The sequence below is a fragment of the Muntiacus reevesi genome, chromosome 3, assembly GCF_963930625.1.
Source record: "Muntiacus reevesi chromosome 3, mMunRee1.1, whole genome shotgun sequence".
NCBI classification, from domain to species: domain Eukaryota; kingdom Metazoa; phylum Chordata; class Mammalia; order Artiodactyla; family Cervidae; genus Muntiacus; species Muntiacus reevesi.
In genome coordinates, this window is record NC_089251.1 from 71,625,054 (window position 1) to 71,650,308 (window position 25,255).

The window sequence follows — 25,255 nt, forward strand, 5'->3', positions numbered from 1 at the left end:
AGAGACGTTGACTTCCTAAGAGATAGATTTCTAAGAGAATGTTCTTTAGACAACCATAACCATAATCACCATCATGTGATGTCTGCATAGTCCTTAATCTCTAGCAAATCTACAGAGAAATCTGAGCAACCTGAAGGCAGTGTTGAATACAAGGTATCCTCGAATGCAAGGAAGAACAGTGAAATGACCTCAAGAGAAAGCTCTTCTCGCAATAGAATAAGTGAAAGAAAAGGCAAGGGGAAGCTAATGACAGCTAATGACAGGATAAAAAAGATGCTGAGGGTCAGGTGGGAGACTTACAAGAGTAAAAAAAAAAAATCTGTATCCCACAGAAATTTTTCAAGACTGAACACTCAGTAATAAGGCATTTAATTCAGACTTATCACCACTAATCTCCTGGTAAGCTGTTAGAGTCTCATTTTCCACATTTTAGATTCCGTTTTATGTTAGAGAAGGATTTTTTCCTTCTGTATCCAGTACCAGAGCCAAACACTGCTGCCACAATAGCTATGCCTGATTCTCTGATTATGGTAGAAGGAGCCATTTGTTTTCATTTGAGAAGAAGAATCAAATCCATATAGCTGCTTCTGAGAGCATGCCTATATGTTCACACCTTATAATACTTTCCATCCATCCAGACTCTTGCTAACTTCTTAGAACTCATAATGATGTTGAACAACCCCAAGAAGCACTGCAGGCTTTGGCACCGGAGATAAAGCAACTCATGTTGGAGATTATTCCAAAGTGGAGTTCCAATAAAACTACTGCACACTCAAAGCTATGAAGTTGGAGATCATCTAAACAAGTAAGATGGTTCAAGAAGAACAAAATATCCAGTGATATGCTAGGACCAGATCTTACCAGCTTATAAAAGCAGATCGACAAATGAAGAATTCTGTAAGCTGGTTGACATTACATTGGTAGCTTGATAGAAGCTATGGTAGGCGAATTCATTCCATGGAAGTTAACAAATGCTACAAATAAAGACTTTTTTTCCCCCTGAAAAGCTGATTGTTAAACATTTACCAGCATATCCCTGAAAATAGCTGTCTTCTATTATTTTGAGGCTTATCTTTGGAAAGAGATTATATTTGATAACAAGCAAAACTTCTCAAAGCTTTCCAATACTGTACTGACAAAGGCAAATGAGAGTACAAACTCCTCGGAGATCCAGTTACATTCCAAAGTGTCAGAGAATCTAAACAAATATTGAATGTATAAAATAATGAGGATGTATAATAATGACTTAACTAAAATACTGGATAACAAAAAGTACACAGTATCTGGCTAGTGCGTAGGCTTAAAAATTTTAAGTCCATGCATCTTTTAGGAGGGGATTTTAAACACTACACAATTAAATTTTTTAAAAAAGAGGTATAAGCTAAAAGTATATGGTAAAAATTTGAGAGTAACCATTAAAATTAATAAGGAGATTATGTGCTGTGTCCTTAGTCACTCAGTCCTGTCTGATTCTTTGTGATCCTATGGACTGTAGCCTACCAGGCTCCTCTGTCCCTGGGGATTCTCCAGGCAAGAATACTGAAGTGAGTTTCCATGCCCTCCTCCAGGGAATCTTCCCAACCCAGGGATCGAACCCAGGTCTCCCACATTGTAGGCAGATTTTTTACCGTCTGAGCCACTAAGGAGAGTATATACCATCCAAAACAGTAGATGGAACAAAACAGAATAAGAAAATAAAACAAAGCAATAAAAGAAACAAACACAAAAATTCAACAAATAAAAGATAAAAAGGTGAAAAATGGAACATGTAAAACTAGAACAAAGTAGACAGCAAATGGCATGGTAGAAAAAAAATTCATGTGGATCAATAATTAGAATAAATGTAAGTTATTAAGGTCACCTGTTAAAAGAGATTATAAGAATGTATTAAAACAAAAAATTCAGATAAGTGGTTATAAAATTCTACCAGTGGTTATAAATGACATGCCTAAAACAAAGACACAGAAAGGTTGAAAGTACAAAGGTAGAAAAAAAATACTAGAAAAATATTTATTAAATGAATATCAGACAAAATAAATTTTAAGATAAAAGACAGCATTATGTGTACAGTAAGATGCTACAAAATTAGAGAAAGTCTGATTCACCATGTATATATTCTATTCTAACTTGTATGCCCAAGTAACATTGATCTGTAAAGAAAAATATAAGGACAAGATTGAAATGTTGACAACTGTATCATTCTGATCATGTGAAATTTCAACAGAAATCCCTTCAAAATGTTAGCAAATATATAGACATTTTAGCAAAATAACAATATGCTGGATTGATGGAACAAACACAGAAGTTGTCACTATTGATTGATTCTTCTCAAGCTCACATTGAGTATTTACAAAAATTAACCATACTAAGCCTTAAAACGTATATCAACATGGTTGGGGGAAAAATCAATACAGACCATACTCTATATTGTATTAACAAAGAGATTAGTTTAAATATCTCTGTATTTTGTAGATTTTAAAACTGCACATCTCCATTATCTGCGAGTCCAGGAAAAAATAACAGAAAATTGAGAAATACTTAGAACTCAGCTATAACAAGAAATTTACCTATCAATATTTGTTGAATAGAGCTAAGGCACAGATTTGGGGAGATTCAGAAAGGAAGATGGACTGAAGAACTAGTTAACTGACATCCAAAGAAGAGGTTAAAAGAAAACAGAACAAAAAGAAACATGGGAGAAAATAAGAGCAAAAATTTTGGAAAGTTAAAATAAAGATAGAACATGATCAGTAAGGCAAAAGTCAGGCCTTGAGAGTGCAATTAAATTGAAAATAATCTGGCAAGGTTGGCTAATACAAAGAAAATGGACAGAAATAAACAATACTAGGAATAGTTTTTAATAGATTTAAAAAGTGAATACCAAAAAGCATTATGACAATACACTTAAAAACTCAAATGAAAAGGAAAATTCCTAGAAAAATTATAGTGTAAAACTTTAAGAAATAGGAAGCTTGAATAGCCGGAAAATGAAGAAAGCTGAATGAATATTTTTAATCTACACACACACACACACACACATACACACACACACACAATACCAGGCTAGGATGGTTTACAGGCAAGTAAAGCCACACTTTTTCAAGGAATACATGAAAACAATCTAAAACAGTCCCATTCCTAGAGCAAACTAAGAGGGATTATTGCCCACCTTAGTCTATGAGGCAAATGCATCCTCAATACCAAACCATAAAAGCATAACAAGATAAAGAAAAATGAGAAATTACATTATTTGTTACTAAATTACAAGTTGCTTATGAGATAGATGCCAAAATTCTAAATAAAATATTAGAAAGTCAAATCTCTTAGTGTATAAAATAATAGTAACTCATAAACAACACTGCTAATCCTAGGAATATGAGTGGCTTAGTAGTATATCATTATCACTGTAAGGGTAAGGGTAAAACAAATGCAGAAAAGGCATTTGACAAAATTCATTTCCACTCATGGTAGAAAAAAAATCCTTAGAAAACTTTTCTAAGAACTTCACCTTGAGATCTAACCTCGTGGGTATCAAAAGCTTATAACAAATATCATTTTAGTGATGAAAAATTTAAAAAGTTTCTTTGAAGTCAGGAACATGACAAAAATGCTCACCACTTTTGTGAGCATTGTCCTAGGTATCCAGACCAGAGAAGAAAGAGAAAGAAAGAGACAGAGAGAGAAGAAGAGAGAATGAGGCAGAGGGAGGGAGAGAGTGAGAAGAAAAGAGAGGAGGAAGGGATAAATTAGGAAAGAAGAAATTGTCTTCTCACATGTCAAGACTATTTTCAAATTCTAATAATTGTATATTCAATAATATATAGATATATTCAATATTATATATATTCAATATTATATATATAATATATATTAAATTTAAATTAAATTTATATATTAATATATAATATATGATATGTATATTAAATTAATTAAATTTAAATTTAATTAATTTAAATTAAATTAAATATATTATATATATTATATATTATATTATATATATAAATAAAATTCAATAATAATAATTGGTACAGATAAAAACGGACAATAGGCTATAAAAGAGCTTAAACACAAAACTAAGCAAAATGGTAGTTACTTGAGATGTGATAAAGATAATTTTACAAATAAGAGAGAAAAAGAGGGTCTATTCAATAAATGGTTCTGGGACAAACATTTATCCATGTGGATAAAAACCATAAGCCACTGAATAAAACTGAACTTGTGTTCCTGACACACACCACACATAAGTACTAATACCTAATAAAGATTTAAATGTGCAGAGCAAAATTATAAATTCTAAAACTTGCAGAAGGAAACATAGAAGAATATTTTATGGCCTTAGGGTAAAGAAAGATCACAGGAGAATTAAAAAAATATATAAATGGCAGTATATTTACACAATGGAATATTATACAGCAGGGAACTTTAACAAACAATGGCTACACAGAGAAATATGGATGGTTCTCTAAAATGTTGTTAGTGCAAAATATAATAGAAAGTAATAAAAAAAAAAGCTAGTTAAGGTAATAAAATTTGTATAAAACCCAAAATCAAGCAGTATACTGTTTGAAGATATATACTTAGATGATACAATTTGAAAAAAACAAAGGAATAACAAAATCAAAATTCAGGTCACTTCTAGGAGTAGGAACAGAGAAAGGAGGAATAACAAACACAGATCCAATGGCATTGGGATCTCTTTCTTTGGTCTACAACTGCTTTGTGATTTTGCTTAATAATTTGCATTTAGGTTAGCCATATTATCTATCAGTTGTTAACAGGAATAGCTTTAAAGTCAAAATCTCAGTTAAAAAAATTTCTTATTATATGAGGACTAATTTAGTCATAACTGGAGCTTTCCAAAATCTCAGTGGGGCTTTGTGGGGTGGGGCTATATGTAAGAGGTTCAACTGGAAAATGAGTTTTTTGGTCACTTGGAGTTATTCAAGAAGAGGTTAAGTCGACCCCTTTAAATTAATGTGGACATTTTAAAGCAAACTTAAGCATTAGCTGGATGATTGAATTAAATCCCTTCTCCATCTAAATGATTATGATTCCACAGGTCAACTGCTGAATGAAATAATTTATCTGTTCATGTTAGCCAAAACTGTAACAACATAGAGGCCATATAGATACTGGCCTGATCTTATAGTCCTGGAGTTAGAATGAAGCAGTTTCTCCCAGAAGCAGCCAGGGAACAATTTTACCCTTAGATTCACTTGGTTCTGTTATTCCCTTAATGATTATTTAATCCATTCCTTCTATGTCATTATTTCTTGGCTAGGTTCAGGAGAGGAAGAAAGGAGGGGAGATCGATATACACTTGTTTAGCAGTTCCACATAACTCAATTTTGTGCAACTAATTACCTAAAGATAGTGTTAAAACTAATTTAAGCAAGTAGTAAGTTATAGGCAGGATCTTAGAAAATATTCTGCCTTTTAAACTTCATAGGTTCTGGAGTTGAAAGTAGATGGCCCCTTGACTGAAAGTATGGCCAAATGTTCCTTAGATCCCTCACCATCGAGAAGGTGGGGAGTGCCCACAAAAGTGCCAGGATCGTCAGCTACAGAGAACATTTAAAACTAAGCTAAAAGCATAGATTAAATAAATTCATTTGTGCCAGCTTCCAAAAGGCAAGGGCAATCTTCAGAGCCTGGAAATGAGAGAAGCCAGAAAGGACATGTGACAGGGGGTAGGATATTGGTGTCCACTAAACCCAGTGAAAACCCAGCCCGAGCTGTTGGTCACTCAGCTGAGTCAGGTATCTCTGGAGACTACTCCCTTAAAAGTGCCTCCTACCTACCACCATCGGCCCAGGGGCTCACTAACCCACTGCCTGTCCTCTGAGCTACACCATATTTGGTTGTTAATTCCAGCAAGAAAGAGAACCAGTGACACTGACCCAGAAGTTCTGGTTTTGTACCAAGTGGCCTGGAGGAAGACACTCACGCCAAGACTGGAAACAGGTCCCTGCCCTTCCCTGAGGAACTCTCTTAATGATGTCTCGCTGCAGATTTCATCTGTTTTGGAGAAAGTCGAGCGTGTCACTGTTTTGAGAAAAAACCAGTGACCCACAGGGACAGTCTTACAGCGAATTTAATATAAGCTATTCTAGGCATGCATCAAGTTTCAATTTGCAAACCCAACCAACAAAGATAAAGGAACAGCGTATCTTGCCACGCCCTCCACCTCTCCCGCCCCACCCCCACTAAAGTCACTGCTGCCACTCAGAAATTCTGCTATTTGTCTGGAAGTGACCGATAAAAAAGAAAAAAAGGAAAGCGGCCCTGGGTGGGTCACGTGACCCTACCAGCTCCCAAAGCAGACGTCTTCTCATAAGGGCTCAGCGCGGAGCCTCTGAAATCTGTGCAGGATTTTCTCTGCGGAGGCAGAAGAAAGCAGGTGGATGGATAAGTAAACATGGCCTTGCTCCTGGTGGCCTTGCTCGCATTCCTGAGCTTGGGCTCAGGATGCCATCATCGACTCTGTCACTGCTCTAACGGGGTCTTCCTCTGCCAGGAGAGCAAGGTGACAGAGATTCCCTCCGACCTCCCCAGGGATGCGGTCGAACTGTAAGTATCTGAGTCAGGGGGAACAGCAGCATGGCTGTTATGTGTGCATTGCGCGCTATTATTATTTTCACGTTAGGCTGATAACTGTTGGGCTGAAATACTCTGCCCTGACTGAAGGCTTAAGAAAAACAAACTCCCCCAGCCCAACACTCCTGCCCTGGTTCTCTAAGGATCTTAGTGAGAGTTTGTCTCGGAATTGTCAGGGAAGGGCAGCGTGGAAACCTGAATCTAAAGGTGAAAGGAAGACTTCTTAGTGTTTTTGACACATTCGTTCTTGGGTGCTGTACTGTCTTTGGTGGAACTAAGAGAAAGCTAAGGAAAATGTAGAAACTTAGAAGAACTCGTATTGAAGGCAGAAAGATGGCTTTGATTGACATGGAAGGCACGATGTGTGTTTTTGAGGATACTGAATTCAAGAAGGCAAGAGTCATTGTTGCTCTAGAGGCACCAGCAAGGAATTCCCGAACTGAGACTCTGCTTCCTGGGGGAAAAGGAGTCACAAGAGAGGGAAGGGGTGTGAAGAAAGGGAGGAAAAAAAGGAGGCATAGAAGGAAGGAGGTCATCTTTCATACCACTGGGAAAAGGTGATTCCCAACTTGAGATTTTTATTGAACTACTTTAAAAGGAAATAGACTTTTAGAACTTGACAAGATCTTAGACATCATTCCACTTCCATCTGTTTATTTTGCAGTTGGGAAATCTGGGGTCTGGAAAGCAGAAAATTTCCTAACCTCTCACGATGAGTAGAGGTGGAGCCAAACTAGAAAGCAGGCCTTTTGACTCATAGATTGCTATCTTTCCCTTAAAGTCCCACATCTATTGCATTAAAGTAAGAGGAAGGCAGGACTGTTTCATGGCCCAATGACCATCGCTCCCCACCTCCCCACTCCTCCCCACCACCCGAGAGTTGGCTTGGAGATCATAGATATCGCCAGTCGTTTTATCCCAAGGATTTTAAACAGAGGCTGCTATTTTGGAAGCGCCCTTTAATCTTGGTTCCCCAAAGCTATACATGATCTTCTTTTATGGCAGAATGTGGTCATCTTTTCATTTACCAGTTACCATTACCTATGCTCAAACACGATGGGTCTGCATTTCAGATTTTCACTCAGGGACAAACAGCTGCAAGGCTGAGTTGGTTCTGCCTGCTCCTTTTCCCCCGACATCACAAGTTCTCCCTTCCTTCCCAGAGGTAGCGGCAGGGAAAACAGGTGGCCAACTCTGTGTTTTAGCAACACTGCCTTAATGAGACAGTTACTCCTGATTGCAGAGAAGAATGCGCCTATGCACGGTCTTGCTTTGTTAGTTGATTATAAACACAGGAGAAGAATGATGTACCTGAGCTCCTCTAAGAAGTCAGTCACTTCTGAGCTACTTTGAACAATTACTTAACTTCTTTTGAACCTCAAGTTCCTAACTTCTAGAAGCTTAAAACAGTCTGCTTGGTGAGATGACTGTGAACACCAAAAGATACAGCCCCTCAATGCACACACTCAACACACACACACACACACACATACATTTCTACCTCTCCCAGTCCTTCTCTTTTTCCAGTGTTTCCCCAGGGACCAAGCAGAGCCAACCAGTTACTAAAAGAGACAGCCTCTTACAAGGCTTAATTTTAGAGTGATAACCTCTTTTCAAAACTCCCTTCTAAATTAGGCTATCTGATTTCTGGCATCTGTTCACCAGAAGGGAGAATTTTTTTTTTTTTTCCACTCTGTATAAAAAAACAGGAAGCAACCAGATGTGGGCCATAGTCTGTGGAATGCCCACTTCTGATTTAGACCATAGCTGAGAGTAGTTAAATATTTTTGGCTTCAGGCAAACTCCAGGAGATAGTGAAGGACAGGGATGCTTGGAGTGCTGCAGTCCATGGGGTTGCAAACAGTTGGATACCACTGAACGACTGAACAATAACAGCAAAGGGTTTAGGTGGCCTGAGACAACACAGCATCGTGGAGAAAGACCTCACCTTGCTGAGCAGGGTCAGGAATAGAGGGAATTCCAAAGTAATAGTCACAGGTGGGCATTTAACTCTTTATCACAAGTCAGAGATGGAAGAGTATGGATTCTAGAATCTAAGAGACCCGTGTCCTAACCCAGACTATGACTGTTTCTTGCTTCAGCATGTGGGCTCTTGGGTGTATCATGGAAATTGTAATGTGTACAATTTTTCAGAGTTGCCATGGGCATTAAATGTAGGATTAAAACATTGAGCACAATGCCTCTCAAGTGTGAGGGGTGGGGATTGTTGTTCATCTGTAAAGTACTAGAGAAAAAAACACCACAGAGGGTGTTCAGGATGATCAAATGAATCAATGGAAATGAGAAGCCTTTGAAAAACTGATGTAAAGATTTTTGTAGCTCTGAGATAGTTTATAGTGTCCCACTGATTTAAGGATAATCTCCTTCTCCTCCCAGTGGCTGGAGCACTTCCTCTCTGAATAAGAAATGGTGTTCCTTTGGGCTTTCAGTATTTGCCAAGAACTCAGGGAACAGGTTTCATTCTGATGATAGGCAAAGGATTTTTTTTTTATATTTCAGACTTACTCTAGAAACTCAGGTTCACCTAGGGGCAATGAATCTAGAAAGGACCCTTTGATCTTGCATTATTCTTCCTGGAGTTAGAATTTTTAAGAATGTGAACACCCATTTAAAACCTGAAATCTTAGGTCTCAGTGATGTTATGGATACAGATTGTTTTCTTTAGCAGGGTCAGATGACCACAATACTAGAAGAAAAGAGTCCATTGATGGGCATTCTTGGCACAGGGAGAACTGTGTTGGGATCATGCTATAGTATAGGCTGCCTGTGTTGACCGCCCTCTTCACAGCAAGCTCCTATATCTCATTGCCGTCTCAATTCTCTTCCTGAGATGTAGAAAGGAATGGATTACAAAACTACTAAAGCTACTGATGATTTCTTCATTTGTTGACTGTTGATAGTTTAATTCACCTCATCATGTAGGTTTCATGTTCCCCAAAGCCCACATCTAACTACTTTCATAAACTCCCTTCATACTGCTACAAGCAATAATTCTCTTTTATTTATTGCCATTATCTTTGTTTGGAATCTGAACATCTACACACTGGATTAAATAATTGTCTTAATTTATCTCCTTGCTACCAATCTCTGTCTTCTCCAAACCAGCCCAAACACCGTCATTCCATTTTTCTCCATGAAACACCACAGCCACCATGATTCTCCAGTTCAAAATCATTTGGTGGCTCATCTTTCTGACTTTACCTCTCACCTATCTCCAACAGGAGCCATCTGCTCCACAAACCTGAAAAAGACTTGCTGTCAAGCTCAGTTCGTGTCCCAGGGTGTTACTACTGTTATACTTCTTGCTTATATATTCTGCAAGTTCTTCTTTGTCTCTTGAAATCCAACCTACTTACTATAAGCTGGCTCAAAGTTTGCCTCTTTGACAAAAACTCTCCTGACCATTCCATCTTCATGTAATCCGAACCCTGGTGCAGTTCATTTTACAATCTTGCTTTGCCCTTAATTTTTCATGCGTGTTCTATTTCCTCAATGGCAGTGAACATTTTCTTTGTAGTCATTGTGCCTGGCTCAATGCAATGTAGGTTCTGGGCCCTCATTTACATATAGAATAAATGATACAATAAATAAGGGAGAATTACATCTGCTTATTTGCTTTGCTCCTCAGTATCAAAGAAAAGATTCTTATAAAAGATGATTATTGCTCCCCCTGTGGGGAACTACTACAGGATTTGATAGTTCCCTTGCTTTCTTTGCTTTTTTATGTGTTTGTTTTAAAGAAAATACCTGTTTATCATTCTGGAATCCATTAATTTATTCAGAAAGAGAGACATATAGACTTGAAACAAAGTCTACTAAGTTACAAGTTGAATATTCTTTTAGGCATGCCACTCAATTCTCTTGATTTAAGTAATAATACCTGTTTCTCTATTTTTAACAAGAATATTGAAAGGATGAGTGAAGTTACCTTAAAATCACTTTAAACTAGGCAAAAGTGTTCAAAGAAATACAATTTTTGCCAATTGAGGTCAGATTCCCAACCCTGCATGTTAGGTCTCCTGTGTTTCCCAGATGTGCTTTGATGATTGTAGTCTGTCCAGATGTCAAAACCAAACACCCCACTGTGCACACTGCTCCAGGTTCATCTATCTGGAGATGCCTACGGCCTTGTTTAGATATTTCTTTGAAAGAAACAAACAGCACAGATTTCATGCTAATGCATACATAATCTTTCCAAATCCTGCACCTTCTTTAGTGAGAAATGATATGTCTATGTCCAACATTTAGAATTTAATCAAGCAGGGGTAGGGAAGGTTTATATTTCCTGCATAAAAATCAGAAAAAGGAACAGCTATAGAATGCAGTATCTTCAAAGGGAAAAAGTAAAAATTATATTGCAGAGGAAAAAATTCTTTAAAGTAACAGATGAACTCTACTCTGAGAATTGGCTAAGAGCTATAATTTATAGAGTCTATCAGCTATTGAAGAGTAGGGGTTTGATAGCATAGAACGGCAGTTCTTGATGATGATGATAACATCTCCTTGTTTACCTAAAGGTCAGGGCTGTCCTTCCTCACCCACGTCCTCTACCAAACAAGTCTAAGCTTCAGAAGCAGAAAATCTTGGCAGCAAATGGGAAATTCATTTAATGTTTGACTATCCTTCTCCAAAACCACTAATTGGGTTATCCAGTCACTGTGGTTTATTGGACTATCTCTTTTTTTTTTTTTTTTTTTGAACTGTTAGATTTAAGATCTCCAATTTAGCTTTATTTAGACTAGATGCTAACTTTTATATCCCATAAGGTCACCTAGCAAAGAGAGTAATTATTTTTAATTGCTTAAGATCTGATTATAATGAGATATGGATGTTTTTCTTAATCTGACCTCTTCCTGAAGAATCTTGAGCAAGTTTTATGTCTCTGACATGAACACGCCATAACCTTTTTCTTTCATACGGAATATGCCAACTGATCTGAAAGTCTTCAAGGAAGGTGCAAAAAAATTTTTTTTTAGTAAAGCAACCAAACCTGTGCCATAGACCTGAACTCAATTATATTTTTAGTCTCAGGAGTGGCTAGTATCCACTCTCTTTCATACCCTCTCCCAGACCTTTTATAGCAAGAGCCAACACACACCCATCATGGAATCCTGCATCACAAATACTAGAAAATGTACCGCATAAGCCAATTTTTGTATCTCAGTAATGCTAAGATTGATGAAAATCTTTAAGAAATAGGGGCCCTAAGAGTTCAGCTATTTCAGTGAAACAGATCAGTTGAGGATATGGGAGAGAAAATTCATCAGTAAATTGGTGAAGGGCAGAAGTAAAATAGTGCTGATATTTCTTTCAATTCTAAAATGCTTTGATTTTTACAAATATCATCAGGTACCAGACTTCCCCAAACCAAAAGGTTTCTTCTAGTCCTCCAGAGTCCAACACGTATAATTGTAACTCCTAAATTTCTGTGATTTCAGTTGTGGGATTTTGAAGAGTGTGGTTCTTAGGCTTAATAGACAGTTCTGTGAACTTCTGTTACTTATAAATGCAACGTGGAAAACCTCCCCATAGATACTTGTCTCTTGTCTCTTACTGCTTTCAGTTTGGTGAGGGGTTTTAAACAAAGAATTTTTGAGGGATCCCAGCTCCAACAATGACTTTGTAAGTAGATAAACAAAGGCTGACTGGAAATCATCCTAGAATAGAAGGGCATGGAAAAGAAAGGGCCAGAGCCTTGAGCACTAGAATTCAGGAGTGGGTCCAATTTAAAATAGCCTGTCCCTTCTAAAAAAGTCCAGCAGATTTTGTTCAGGAGACAGGATTACATCCCTGGAAGATAGCGGTGCCTTCATTTGCGCTTTACTCATCATCTCAGGGTAATAGCTTGTGAATCAGCCCCTTGCGCCTTTGGTTTTCTCCCCTCCCAACCCTCTGCTCTGAGTCCTGGCTCTGGTTTAATCCCCCTATAGGCACGAATGTCCAGATACAGGACAAAAGTCCAAAGTCTTAAGTTTGACATGAAGTTCCTCCATATTTTATCCTCAAATTAGGTCTCCTGTCTTCCCCTCATATCTTCCATCCTTTCCACACTTTTTCTGTGGACGACTTCCTAATTCCCAGCTCTCAAACATACTTTATATTCCCCTACCTAAATAATATTATTTTCTCCAACCTGAAATGCATTCTCCTACTTTAATATATTCAACTTTGGAGACCAAGCAAAAAGGCTCATTTTTCATGAAGGTTTCTTTCAACATCAAATATTTATTGATTATATTTGTGCAGGGCACTACGCTGGGCACTCGGGAGAGGAGGATCAAAAGGGGAGGCACGGGGCTGCTCTCATGGAGCTGCTAAAAGAGAAGAGCATCCAACAGTAACAACAATCAAGCTTTTCCTCACTTTTACCCACGCCAACAAAAATCCCCCTGGGAACCCAGAATGGTCATTGTCTAAACTACCCATTTGACAGCTAATTGCAAGTTGCCTTATGCAATCTGAAATCACAGACTGTGAGAGCTGGGAAAAACAGATGCTGAGTGAAAGTCAATGGGGAGATGCCTGCCTTTTGACATTTGACAAGCATCTGGCTGCCCTAACTTTGCTCTTTTGACCAGCTAAGGTGGATTTAAGGAGCTGTGCAGGGCCACTTCCAGAACACCCTTTTTTGTAAAAGGTCAGAAGCGCCTTGCTTTATTTTACAAGGAAAACACAGACCTCAAGTAAAATAGAATGATAAATGAACACCAGCAAATTCATAATAAGGCTTAACCAGCAGATGTTTAAATATTTAAGTTTGACTAGGATTCCCTGGTAGCTCAGCTGGTAAAGAAACTGACTCCAATGCAGGAGACCATGGTTCGATCCTTGGATCGGGAAGATCCCCTAGAGAAGGAAATTGCAACCCACTCCAGTATTCTTGCCTGGAAAATCCCATGGACGGAGGAACCTGGCAGGCTACAGTCCATGGGGTCGCTAGGAGTCAGACATGACTGAGCAACTTTCACTTTCAGAAATTTTCAAATTGGGCAAATACAAGGGGACTTGAATGATACAGAAGATGGAAAACAGCATCAAAAGTGGAAGCTTAGGCTGCATTGTTTTCTTTCCTAAACTCATAATTTTTTCCCCAAAACTGCTTGTGTTCCTGAATACTACTAAGCAGACACTGGGAGAGAATAGGTAAAAGGAGTTGACATGTCAATGGACTGTGTATGACAGCTTCCCTTTAAAGCAGCTGAACATCATCTATGAAATCTGGTAACCACACCGAGTTCACAAAGACTAGATGTCTCTTCTGAAAGTGACACACCTTAAACATGTCTCCTTTGGCATAAGTGGGACACAACATGAACTCTTGAATATTCTTAAATTTCTAAGCAATTTCTCTTCCTTCTAAATTCCAAACTACTTTGTATGGCTGCATTTAGAATAGGAAAACAAATTGAAAACAAAAGAATGATCCCTAGCCATCCTCAGATCACAGCAAGTAAAGAGAGTCAGACTTAAAGCCTTGCCACTGCCAAATGCCCACCAAGGTTAATTTCTGCTCAGGGCAGGAAGGAATGAATCCTTCATCTAATTGGTGTTCGTTTTATGGGCAAGTGGTGTAGACATTCTGTAAGTAAATATACTGGGTTGGGAGGGGCAGCAGAAAATACTAGAAACACTTTTTTAATTTAGAAAACAAACTGGAAAGGCAATGAAAAGCAAACATGAGATTGATGGTGACCAGCAAAGAGGTCATCTGGAAGCCTGCACACAGCAGCAACATTGCTTATCAGGTCCCTGGCTGTGAAAATCTGCTGAGTTCCTTCAATAAGAACATGGAGTCTTAGAATAGCATCTGATTCCCCCAAACAAATACTAGAGATGAGGGGAAAGAGAACAAAGAGTTATGATAACCAGATAGGAAAATTACAAAGTAGCTCTGAAAGCAGAGCTATAGGGTAAGAAGAAGCAAAACAGCCCCAGCAGTATAAATAAAGGAAAGGGCTGGGCCATTGAACTGGGGGATCACTGTGCCAATATCTTAATCTTGCCTCTTGGACTGGGCAAAACCCCTGGAGAAGATTCTTCCAAGCCCCTACCTGGAGCGTGAAGCCCTAACTGCCAGCACTCTGGTGGCTAGGGAAGAGAACTGGAGGTCTCAGCACCCAGCATCCATAAGTAGTCCCTGGGGTCTCCAGTTCAGACATTCTCTGTTCTCTTTAAAGAATAAATCTTGGGATTCCCCTGGTGGTCCAGTGGTTAAGAATTTGCCTGCCAATGCAGGGGACACAGGTTCGGTCCCTAGTCGGAAGATCCCACATGCTGCTAAGCAACTAAGGCCCTGGGCTACAACTACCAAGTCCACACTCTAGAACCCACAAGCCATGACTACTGAAACCCACGCACCTAGAGCGGGAGATCCGCAACAAGAGAAGACACGTTAACGAGAAGTCTGTGCCCCGCAACCGGAGAAAGCGTGTGTGCGGCACAGCCAAACAAATCAACAAACCCTTCGTGTTTTCGCTCAGGTAGGAGGGAACACTGGCCTGACTGCTCCAGCTGGGTAGTATGGCTGCTTTTTAAACAACGTTTCTACCAGCCCTCTTTATTATGGCCACCTCAACCCTCTTCACCCTCCAGTCCTGCTTCTGGGGACATCAGCGCCTCCAGTTCCTGAGTGTTTTTAGGGATCATGGGGCATAAATCTCACGGGCTTGGGATTTCCTTTGAGAGGCTTCCAAGTCAGGACTTCTCCAACTTTAATATGCAAGCCAATCAGAGGAATATACTGGAAAAATGCAGATTCCAACTCAGTAAGTCTGGGGAGGAGCCTGAGCTTCTACGTTTCCAGTCACCTCCAAGAGATGCTGGTTGTAGCAGTACCACATCCACATTCCTCCATGGTCTTTACAAAATTCTGTTGCTCTTGTTTCTCTGCCCTTATGGCTTTGAAAGAAAAAAGTCCCCTTCTTGTCTTCTCAGTGGTGTTTCAAAAGGAAACCAATAGCTAGTTAATTGTTTGTTTATTCTGCCTTCTCTTCTCTGGAATCCCCATTCATTATTCAACCTACTCAATGCCCACTGTTGTATTAAAACTTATCTTGTCATAGGTACTGATAAACTTTTATTTTTGGTATGTTTTACTTAGTAGTTACATTATTCTTCAAATAAAAACCCGAATATTAGATGACCACAGGTAACCATCCTCCTGCTTGAAACACTTTTCTCTCTTGACTGCCAGCTTCTGTGACGTCACACTAGTTTTTCCTCTTACATCTCACCCCGGACCTTGACCTCCTCTGTTACCAAGTCTCTAAATGATGAAGCGCCCCAGGCTCCTCTGGACACTCTTCTCTCATGAATCTGTATTCTCTCTACAGTAATCTCATCAGCCCTGTGGCTTTAAATACTAGCTATATTCAAAATCCATGTGTCATATCTGACCTCTTCATTGAGCCCCAGACAAGTAATACCCAGCTGAAACCTTGACATCTCACTGAATCTCTTGCCAGCACCTCAAAACCAGCAAGCAGAAAATAGCACACTTAATCACCCTCCCCTTAACCCCTTAGGATCGCCTCTCCCAGGCTTCATCCTCTGTGTTAGCGCCCATATCACCAACTCCTTGCCATAAATCTAATCCAAGTGCTGGGGATTAGACCCGCAAAATACAGCTCAAATGTCTCCACTTCTCACTTTCCTTACCACCACCCCAGCTCAAACCACCATCTTCTCTCACCTGGACTAGTACAATAGTCCCCAGGGCTTCTATCCCCTGCGAAGTTGCTCAGTCGTGTCCAACTCTTTGCAACCCCACGGACTGTAGCCTACCACACTCCTCCGTCCATGGGATTTTCCAGGCAAGAGTACTAGAGTGGGTTGCCATTTCCTTCTCCAGAGGATCTTCCCAACCCAGGGATGGAACCCAGGTCTCCCGCATTGTAGGCAGATGCTTTACCAACTGAGCCACCAGGGAAGTCTCTATCTCCTAGTTCCACTTAAATCCATTCCCACACAGCAGCTAGAAAGACTTTGAAAAAGAAGATGGCATACAATTGCTTAGAATTTCACCCAGAATAAAATTTTTTCAACCCACGTTTCATGACTGTCTATTATAACAGGCACCATTCTAGGTGTCAGAGGTCTGGCAGTGAGCAAAACAAGCCCAGTCTCTTCCCCTGTGGTGCTTACACGCTTCGTCATGGCTGCAGGGTACTCTGTGATCTGACCCCTGCCCGCCTTCCCACAGGCATAGTGCACGTCATCTATCACTTGCCCATCGCCACTATGCTCTGGACCTTTTTCTGTTCTCCAAACACAACAGACTCTTATCCACCTGAAAACTTTCCCTTGCTCTTCTTTCCCTCTAGAATGTTTTTCTCTCTCCTCTTCAGTCTCTCCCCAAGTGCCAACCCTTTGGAGAGGTCGTCCTTGACCACCCCACTATAGTAGCACCCCGACTGCTATCGTATATGATCTCTTTCCTCCATAAACTTACTGTAATGTGAATGTTTTTATCTATTTATCACCCCTTGACTAGAAATCAGAACTAATGCTTCACAGTAGCAAGGATTCTCATGTGTAGAATAGCTCCTAGTACAGAGCAGATGCTCAATAACTTCATGAATTAAATGAATAAATGAAAGAACCCTTCAGCAAATGAGAACTAGAAGGAGAGACTGAATGTAACAGATACCTATTAATTCTACTCTATCATCATGCTGTGTGCCTCTTATAGTATCTCACCCAACAGTCTTGCACTGTAGCTATCACTGTTCCCATTTTAGGAAATAAGATAAATGGAATCAATCAGTGCTGAATGTCAGAACTGAAATTGAGATTCCTGATATACTTGATTGGACAATGTCCAGTCTTTGTACTAAACATGAAAAGAGAGAGAGAAAGAGGACCCCCTAGTACTCTGAAGTCAATCCCTAAAGAAAAACAATCCAAACTTATCTTCAGAGCTGAAATACATACAAATCTGGAGTCATCTATAATACCAAACTTACATAATATCTTGCCTCTTAAAAACAGAAAACTGTCTGAGGACTAGCACTGCACCCCTGGCCTGCACTCAGCAGGGTTGGTTGCTCGATAGCTAATCAATAAGGAGGGCAGAGACAGAAAATGAATGTGTGGGATCATGAAAACACAGGAGGAGGACTGAAAAGTAGATGTCACTGGCCATTTTCAGTGATAAGCTGCAACATAACCAGAAGTTGTGTAATAAGGTCCTAAACACTGGACCATCAGGGAAGTCCAAAATCAGAGGATTTTTTGCTAGATGAATTTAAGAGAGCATATACTTCCTCCTTCCCCTTACTTGTTTCAGGTATGAGAAATGAAGTTCAGTAAAATGATTTGTCTTAATCCTCAATTTCCAAGCTTCTGTGTCAGGCTTAGTGATAAAACATTCCTCTCTACTCCCACAGAGAACAGATAAACTCCCCAGCACATTCACTTCTTTTCCCTCACATTCAAGGAGGTATAAACTTTAGAATTCCACCACGATTTTCTTTTTACCTTTGCTTGCTTTTCAAAAACAGCTTTATTGAGACATAACACATAGTATACAATCTACTCAAAGTTTACATTTCAATGGTATTTCATATATTCACAGATATGTTCAACCGTCATCATAATCAATTTTAAAACATTTTTATCACCTAACCCTTTAACTGTCACTCCTCTGCCTACCTATGCTACAACCAGACCAAAGATACCATTAATCTACTGCCTTTACAGATTTTTCTATTCTAAACTTTCATATAAATGGAATTATATAAGATCTTTGTGACTAACTTCTTTCATTTTGCGTACTTTCAAAGGTTTATTCAAGGTATCAATAATCTTTTCATAGTCAAAAAGTATTTCTTTGTATAGGTAAACCACATTTTGTTTATCCATTCATCTGTTGATGGACACTGGATTATTCACTTTTTGACTATTAATGATGTTTGCTTTAAACATTTATGTGTAAGGTTTTGTGTGGACATGTTATCCCAGTACCACCTTTGGTCTCCATTGTTTCTGACAAGATGTGAGTTGTTAATCTTATTGAAGGTTCTTTGTAAGTAATGAGTCATTTTTCTCCTGCTTTCAAGATTTTCTCCTTGTCTTTGATTTTCAGTGTTTTTACTATAATGTGTCTGTTTATGGGTCTCTCTGTGAATATTCTACTCTAATAATATTGAGCTTACTAGATGCTTTCAGTAAATCTAGACAATTTTCAGCCATTATTTTTTCAAATAATTTTTCCTCCTTTGTCTTTCTACTTTTTCTTCTGGTAACATTTCAGACAATCTATTGTAGCATTCTGGGTACTGGTTCCACTTCCATGACTTACTAGCGTTATTGGTTAGTTTGCTGTTTAGTGGCTACTAGCTAGATTATTTTGTTAAAAGCCTTTGACATTGATTCTCAGGAATGCACAACTTTGAAGATGCCCATGGTCACCCTGGGAAGACAAGGTATTACCAGGCCTGTCATCTATTCTTTCCCTGACCACACCCAGATATTAAGCTTTACTGCCTGCAGTCAGACTATGCTACTATTTTCAAAAATTCCCTGGGGCATAAATTCCTTTATAAACTAATCCAATCAAACTGTGGCTCCTTCAAATAAATCATTGATGAAGTCAATGTTTTAATATTCATTCTGACCCCAAGGGGCTCATTCCAGCTGTTTTATTTCCCCTGGTTCTCCCCTGTAAACTAATTGTCCTACATTATATGTCTATTAGATCCATGAATATCCCAACTGCCTTTACCATAACTTTGCTGTTCTTGAGAGAGCTCTCAGGCTTAAACTTCTGCACCCTCTGTTGCAAATAAAGTCAGTTCTTTGGGAAGAGAATAGCAGATATGTGTTTCACAGTCTGCTTTTCACTTTATGCAAAATCTCAGCCAGGGCTCTGGAGCCAGGAATGTATTCAAAGGTAAACTTCTGAGACCCTTATTCCAGGAGTTAAACACTTGAAGGAAGGTAGGTAGCAACCAATCAAGCTTGACTTGGAACCACCACCTCATGAACCCTAGCAAGAGATTTGTATTCCTAGCATTCCCAGCCAGCCTCTGATACATACCCGAGACAGACTCTGATGCACATGTGCCTTGGTGTAAAGGATGGAGCCCCCACTTCCCAACCACACCTGCCTAGCATTCAACCTCAGCAACCCTAACCCTAAATGTTGAAGTCCTGCTTCTTCTGGAAGAAAGCCCTCCATCTGGAAACTGGGAGGAGAGGAAACCCTATGTTCTTGACCATAGCATTCTGAAGGACCAGTATCTCCACTTCTCTGAAGTGGGAGGGGCAAGGGAGGCAGTACTTTTGATGGAAGTAACACACTCTTGCCTTTTTTTAACCGGATTTTCACAGATATACTTGAATAGATGTGCTTATTTAATTTGTTACAATATCGCTTCTGTTTTATGTTTTTGTTTTTCTGGCCATGAGGCATGAGGATCTTAGCTCCCTGAACAGTCCCTAATATATATGCATTCCCCAGTGGTTAAGACTTTGTCGTCCAATGCAAGGGGTGTGGCTTCCATCCCTGGTTGGGGAGCTAAGATCCTGTATATACATATATTTTGCTGCGCTAGGTCTTAATTGTGGCATGAGGGATATCTAGTTTGTGGCATGCAGACTTCTGAGTTGTGACATGTGGGATCCAGTTCCCTAACTAAAGACTGTATTGGGAGCACGGAGACTTGGCCACTGGACCACCAGGAAAGTCCCGCCCCTCTATGCTCTTGATCAAGCAACGCAAAGGGGGAGCAGGTTGTGGCCGAAAGCAGAAAAGCATGAGGTGCCCAGGATCATCATCTCTGAAGTTCTGTGTGCCCTTGAACAAGGAGAAGAGTTGGGCATGCCAGGAGGAAATGGATGTTTTCACCCTGAAGTTCTGCATCCCATTTTTAACTTTAATGTCTTTCACATGCATTATTAGCTTTAAATAATTTAGTACACATGTCTTAAAGTTGGTCTGGTGAATAGTAATGGTTCTATCATCCACCAAATAAGACCACTAATTGCTCTTCTTGACAGCCATAACAGTTTCTTAAACATTGTGATATGGTGAGCAAAACAGGTGGAAATGGAATTACAGCTGAAAGAATGCCTTCCAGAGTTGCTTTGGTTTGTTAGATCAAAAGAGAAACACAGATTTTTTTTTTTTTTTCTCCTGAGCAGGCTAGAGACAAAATAACCTCCCTGTGTATTGACAGTCCTGACCATTTGACAGAAGCAATTTCAGCAACAGGGAGCATGCAGTTGTATCAAATGGCAAACAAGCCAAAAGTATATCAAAATCCTGAGTTCAGCATCTTCCCCGAAAAAATATCATTGAGACCCTAAACAAAGCAGTACATCACCCACAACCTGCTACTACTGGCATCACATCTTCATTGAACACTTACTGTGTGTACAGCCATTTGCTGGGATATAAGAGCCAACCTTACCGCCCTGACATAAAGACTCTCTTAATGGATCTGAAGAAAGTAGACACACACACCCAGACAGAAAAAGTGAGCAAGGCTTTTCAACTGATCATGTGATAACATGATAAGGACAGGAAGTGCAAGACAAAATGTAACTACTGTAGAAATTCCTTGAAGGGAGAGGTACCTGTGCTTGCAATAAACAAACAAGGCCACTTCCTTGAAGAAGTCAGACATGCGCTGGACATAAAGAAAAGATTTAAATATGCAACAGTGAGGGAAGATTCTTAGTAGCTAGAAAGAACATCTGCAGAGCTAATCCAAGAGCAGTAAATCAAAGAAAAAGCTTTTTGTCTTGAAGGATATAGTACTGTTTCTGAATTATCAATTTCCTTTTTCAAAAATGCGCCAAGCACAGCACTTGGGTGAGAGTGGGGGAAATTGGAGCATTTCCATTCCAAATCTCCAAATTCAAGAATCAAGTAGGGGGAAAAATGAAGTTCTGTTTTAATAGATAGTGGAGATTTGGGTAGAAAGAACCAAGGCATGGTTCAGAGAAACTTAGTGGAGTGTATTCAATGGTTTTAAAAATCTTTTGATTAAATGCAGAACAAATTAGACCCAGATTTACTTTGCAATTAAGAAATACAAATTACTTAAGTCATTGGATTCTATTTGATAGATAAATAGAATCAGTTTTTATTCAATTATTTCAATCGGCTGGAGTAGGGACAAGCTGAGGTCACAGGTGATCTTTGGATCTAAAACTACATTTCTAAAATAAATAATTCCTTCAGAGAAACTTAGACATTGGACTCTTTCACACAGTAAGCAAATAGACCCCAATTAGGTCTAGATAACTTTTCCTAGAATGGACAGAGGAGCCTGGAGGGCTACAGTCCTTGGGGTTGCAAAGAGTCAGACATGACTAAGTGATTAAAACCAACAACAACCTGAAATTAAATATTTTGTTTGTTGATCCCCAACCCACTTTGCTTTTCAAAAAAAAAAAAAAAAAGGCGGGGGGGGGGGATAAATAACTGAACATAAAACAAGGAATATCAAGAAAATCTTCCAAATAGTCTGCCTCCCCATCTCATATTTTTCTTCTGTTTTTATAACATTTTATATAGCTCACAAAAAACAGTGCTTGTATGAAAATTCACACAAAGTTGCCAGAGAGCATACAATTTCCAAAACTGTCCTGGGTTTTTGTTACATTCAGTTTTCTTATTGTATTTTTCTAACTCTGCCTTGAAGGTGAGCAGTCAAGATCAGCTACCAACACGCAGCCCAACTCCTTTTGTTTTTGCATCACTCTGTTAAGCTGTCTCCCTTCCAATAATCATTATGGTGTAAGTGACACTCCAGGGGAAATCAATTCCTTTTGACTAAATAGAAAAGCTTGGTCTACCTCCCTCAAATCATAATTGGGGCTTTGTTTATTTTGCTGTTGTCTGAACCCTGCAAGGCCACATCTTGTTTCCACCAAAGTTGAATAGCTTGTCTACTGCAGCCTCCAGGGAAGAAGCCAGCCTTTAGGAACTGACCGCCTTGAGGAGGGAATAATTAGAACCACTTAGATATTAGAATTGCATTTCCTAGTGACTGGCTCCATGTTGTTTCCCCTCAAGATTGTTTAAAGGAAAACTCCTTTAAACCCCTAAGGGGATAGAATCTGTCTCATTTTCTTTCCACTTAGAAAGACGGGAAGCTACTGAAGCCTTTATATTTGTAATATTCTCAAAACCAAGGATTCCCATGCCTCATTTCTAGCTGTCTTAGGTCTGGCAAGTATCAAGCATGTCTTAGACCTCAAGAGATACTTCTGAATAAATGAAATGAATGACTTTCGCTAAGTTAAACTGATGAGTTAAATTGAATTGGATTGGACTGGATTGAAATGAATTGAATTGGGCTTCTCTGCACTGACAGAGTAGCTATCAGGAAAGCAGAAAGAAGGTCAGTATATGCCATTCACTAGCTGATCAAGGCCAGCTATTTGGAATAATCAGGGAGTCCGGGCCCTCCCGGCTGCTGAGGGTCAGAGGTTAAATGATATTCCAAGGGTAGATAGCAAAAACGAGAGCAGAGACTCCAGACATAATAACAATAAAGACAAATAACTAGGCTTATGTGTGTGTGTGTGTAGGATGTCAGGCATGGCTCCCAATGTCTCACTGTATCATTATCTTTTTTAGCCCTCATAGCAACCCTTTGGGGCAGGCTCTACTATTATCCACACTTTCAGATAAAGCAACTAGGCATTAAGCCAGTAAGTCATTTGCCCAAGTGGCACATCCAGGATAGGGACTCAGGAAGAAAGACCCCCAAGACACTGCTGTTAACCATTTCAAGACATCATGGACAGGGGAGAAAAAGAGTTTATAACACAGCTTAAATAAAAGTTTTAAGAAAGGAAAATGACAGCAATGTAAGGAAGAGGAGAAACAAAAAAAAAAGGAAGAATTTTTTCCCCTCTTGAAGACTTGTAATTATAAACCAGTTCTAATCTCCTAAACTTAAACATTTTAAGACATCCAGATTTCATATTACTGAACTTCCTGGAGTTTGACCCTGGTAGGATCTGCCCAATCACATTGTACAGAGCCTTGTAGATAGGTCAGGGTTCTAGTACACAGGAGTGTCATAAAAGAAAGGTTTTTTAAAATAATACATCATCTCATGTTTATATTTACCTATCCTTTACAATTGAAAACACAGACCCATGATGTTGAAAATGTTCAAATAACTTCTTGGGACATGGCGGCCCTAGTCAGTGCTGGACACCATATTCGTTCTCCCAGAATGACCAGGAGTCCTGACCTGGAGCTGTCTCCCCGCCCTGTATGCACCCAAAGGCCTGTTCGCTGCTGAATCTTCTGCTCCCATCAGCGAGGCATGACTGAGTGCCTCTACTGAACCCTGCACATAGGTATTTAAACAAATAGGTGTTTAAATCATCCTATCGAAGCAGAATCAAACGCACCATTCTAGCTACTGACTATTCTAGGTCTGAAGATCTGAGTTCTTCAAAGTGTGAGCCTTCCCTTCCATGAGTTTGCCCAAACCTCCCCTTAGCTACTCACCCTTTTTCTGCCAGCTTGAGAGAAGCTGACAATCTTTCTCTCTCATGAGTTCAGGAAGCAGGGAGAAGATGTGGAAGCCTCCCTGTGGGGCAGGCCTATAGGCCATCCCTGAAACCCTTGCATTCCACCTCCTGAGAGGTGTATTACAGGGCAAGGAGGCCAAACTGTCACGGGATGATCGCAGGACCAGCATTGTCTGGGTCTAGTTCCAAGAGCACCTCATTATTCAACCTAGGAAAATCATCTAACATTTCAGGGCCTCAGTTTACTCTCTTATAAAGTCACAGAGCTGAACACGAGGATTCCTGAAGTCACTTCCCTCCCCAAAAACAGAAGGAAAACTTGAGCCTGAGAATGAACTGACTTAAGCTAATCAACTTTTTAACAATCAAGCCAGCTTCATAACACGGGTCACCGCTCCTCCCAGCCTACACGCGCAGAGACCCTGACAGCTTTGTCATATGTGATGCTAGGAATCACACCTGAGCAGTCAAAGTCCTGCATTTTTTGCCGGCCTCTTCCTTCAGGTCTGTCATGACTCAATGGCAGCAGGAAAAAGCTAAAGGCCCAGGTATCTTTTTATTGACAGCTTGCCCTGTAGACCCTGCCCGGGGAGGAGGAGGAGGAGGACGACTCAAAAGACTCCATCAGCCATCTGCGGTTTCCCAGGCTTTAGGTCTGTTAGCAACTGACATTTCATCCACATCACTATAGCGAGTGGCACAACCAGGGAGTTAGGGCCATTTCTGTGTGTGTTTGTGTGTGTTCATTCCTGGCTTTCCATTTCTAAGTCCAATATTTAAAATCAAGAGCCCTGCAAATTTGAGGCAGTTGATAGCCATAAAACTCCTCAAGTAGCTGAATGTTATTTACTAAGGAAAAAAGAAAGCAAAATTGGTGAGCAACAATTCATTCATTCATTCAAACATACTTACTGATTGCCTCCCTTGTGCCAGATAATGTTCTATATGCTAGAGATACAGCAGAGAACAAAATGGATTACAAGAAGAGATGATAAGCCCTTAAGGAGCTTATATTCTACAATAGATGACTAATAATGGCCATGAAAAATAAGATATGTAATATGTTAGATGTTGATGTATGATACTAAGAAAAAAAAAAAAAAGGAAAGGGATCTAGAAAATCAGAAGCGGT

The 25,255-nt window shown here is 39.6% G+C and overlaps 1 protein-coding gene across 2 annotated transcripts in view; it reads left to right on the forward strand.

The window, feature by feature from the left end:
* The first annotated feature begins 6,418 nt into the window (after positions 1 to 6,418).
* The window catches only part of FSHR (follicle stimulating hormone receptor), a 184,046-nt gene continuing 165,209 nt past the window's right edge, over positions 6,419 to 25,255 (forward strand). For both annotated transcript variants that reach the window (XM_065927365.1, XM_065927366.1), the window contains exon 1: positions 6,419 to 6,570. In XM_065927365.1, the coding sequence (XP_065783437.1) occupies positions 6,419 to 6,570 (152 nt within the window). The remainder of the gene's footprint in view (positions 6,571 to 25,255) is intronic.